This window comes from Ailuropoda melanoleuca, chromosome 16 (assembly GCF_002007445.2).
Source record: "Ailuropoda melanoleuca isolate Jingjing chromosome 16, ASM200744v2, whole genome shotgun sequence".
In the NCBI taxonomy this organism is placed as follows: Eukaryota; Metazoa; Chordata; class Mammalia; order Carnivora; family Ursidae; genus Ailuropoda; species Ailuropoda melanoleuca.
In genome coordinates, this window is record NC_048233.1 from 44,526,471 (window position 1) to 44,528,341 (window position 1,871).

At 38.2% G+C, this 1,871-nt stretch overlaps 1 protein-coding gene across 1 annotated transcript in view; it reads left to right on the forward strand.

Moving 5' to 3' along the window:
* Nucleotides 1–1,838, forward strand: part of LOC117796804 (olfactory receptor 2AP1-like) — a 12,104-nt gene extending 10,266 nt beyond the window's left edge. The window contains 2 exon segments of the mRNA XM_034646434.1: nt 420–1,190; nt 1,192–1,838. Of these exon segments, the coding sequence (XP_034502325.1) occupies nt 631–1,190; nt 1,192–1,567 (936 nt within the window). The 5' untranslated portion in view covers nt 420–630 and the 3' untranslated portion in view covers nt 1,568–1,838.
* Nucleotides 1,839–1,871: the final 33 nt, after the last annotated feature.

The window sequence follows — 1,871 nt, forward strand, 5'->3', positions numbered from 1 at the left end:
CACGATGGACAACCCTGGGCCCAAGGTTTTTGGGGGAGGCGGGGGAAGCTGTGGTTAAAGTTAACACCAGATGGTGCCCCTTGTCAGGGTCCTTTTAAAAAACATATACTGTAGTCCAATAAGATAGCAACTGCATAAAATTGCTAGGACAGATTTTAGAATCATAAAAAAAAGAATTAAAGGAAAAATCAATCTAAGCTTAGAGCTTCAGTAGGTGTACAGAATTATTATTCAAAACGAGAAACCAAAATAAGAAAAATATGAAACAGCAAAAAGAAGAAAACAACCAAGTTTAATTTTATTCCTGTAGCTCATACCTTAATTTATGTTTGCTTCGTTGGCTGATAAATTGAGAGTTAAGAGGCTGATTTAAGAAATGTATTTCACCAAATAAAATTGACTCTCTAAATTTGTTTTAGATTTGTCTATACACATAGGACGGCATCTAACAACTTAGAGGAAAATCAGAATAGATTAAGAAGGAAAAAATAAATGAATGACAAAAACGGGGAAAGCAATTGACAATGTTCCTATGAAGCAACACCTTTGTTAATTACCAAGTAAAATAAGAAAATGAGTTAATCACTACATGTCATTATTATTTTCTGTCTGAATTTGCGTCTGAAGTTAATGATGGGAAACCGGACATCGGTGATAGAATTCATTCTTCTTGGACTGACAGATGATGCTGATCTCCAAGCTCTGCTTTTCCTTTTTCTGCTGCTAACTAACGTCTTAAGCATCCTGGGAAACGTGACCATCATCATTCTGACCCTGCTGGATTACCGCCTCCAGACGCCTATGTATTTCTTCCTCCGGAATTTTTCTTTTTTGGAAATATCTTTTACCTCTGTCTTTGTTCCCAAAATGCTGCTCAATATCGGAACTGGAGATAAGACTATCTCCTTTGCGGGGTGTTTCACTCAGTACTTTTTTGCCATCCTGGGAGCCACTGAGTTTTATCTTTTAGCTGCCATGTCCTACGACCGCTACGCTGCCATTTGTAAACCCCTCCATTATACAACTTTAATGAGCAAGAGACTGTGCATTCAACTTGTCCTGTGTTCCTGGTTCTCAGGATTTTTGGTTGTCGTTGTGCCACATACAATGGCTCTCCAGCTGCCTTTCTGCGCATCCAACGTCATCAATCATGACTGCTGCGATTATACGGTACTGCTGCACCTGTCCTGCAGACACATGTTTCATAGAAATGATGGAGCTCATCTCTGTGGGAATCACCCTCAGCTTCACCTTGGTGCTAGTGATTCTTTCCTACATGTACATCATCAGGACAATTCTGAGAATCCCCTCCGTTCAACAAAGAAAAAAAGCTTTTTCTACATGCTTCTCTCACATGATTGTGGTCTCACTTTCTTATGGAAGTTGTATCTTTATGTACATAAATCCTTCTGTTAAGGATGCAGAAACTTTTAATAAGGGAGTGGCTGTCCTAAATACCTCAGTTGCCCCTCTGTTGAACCCTTTCATCTATACTCTAAGGAACAAGCAAGTGAAAATAGCCTTCAAAGATATGGTCAGCAAGGTAACAATGTTTTCCAGAAGGTGAAACTCACTGAGGTTCGTAATAATAATAAACAACACGTAAATGTTTGGAACAGTGTAGATGTACATTATTATAGCATCCAAGTGTTTGTTATTATATATTGTCAATATTCCTAACTGAACGCCGAAACAGTAAAACTGCTTATTTAATGAAACCTATTTTGCCATCACTTTATTTCTTAAAATTTTACAGGCCTTGAGTGTGTATATATGTGTGTGTGTCCTCTAACACTTTTGTGCTGCTTTTCCTTATTTGTACCTCACTTTCAGGGAAAAGATTTGGGAGAAAGGCAGAATTGGGAATATGA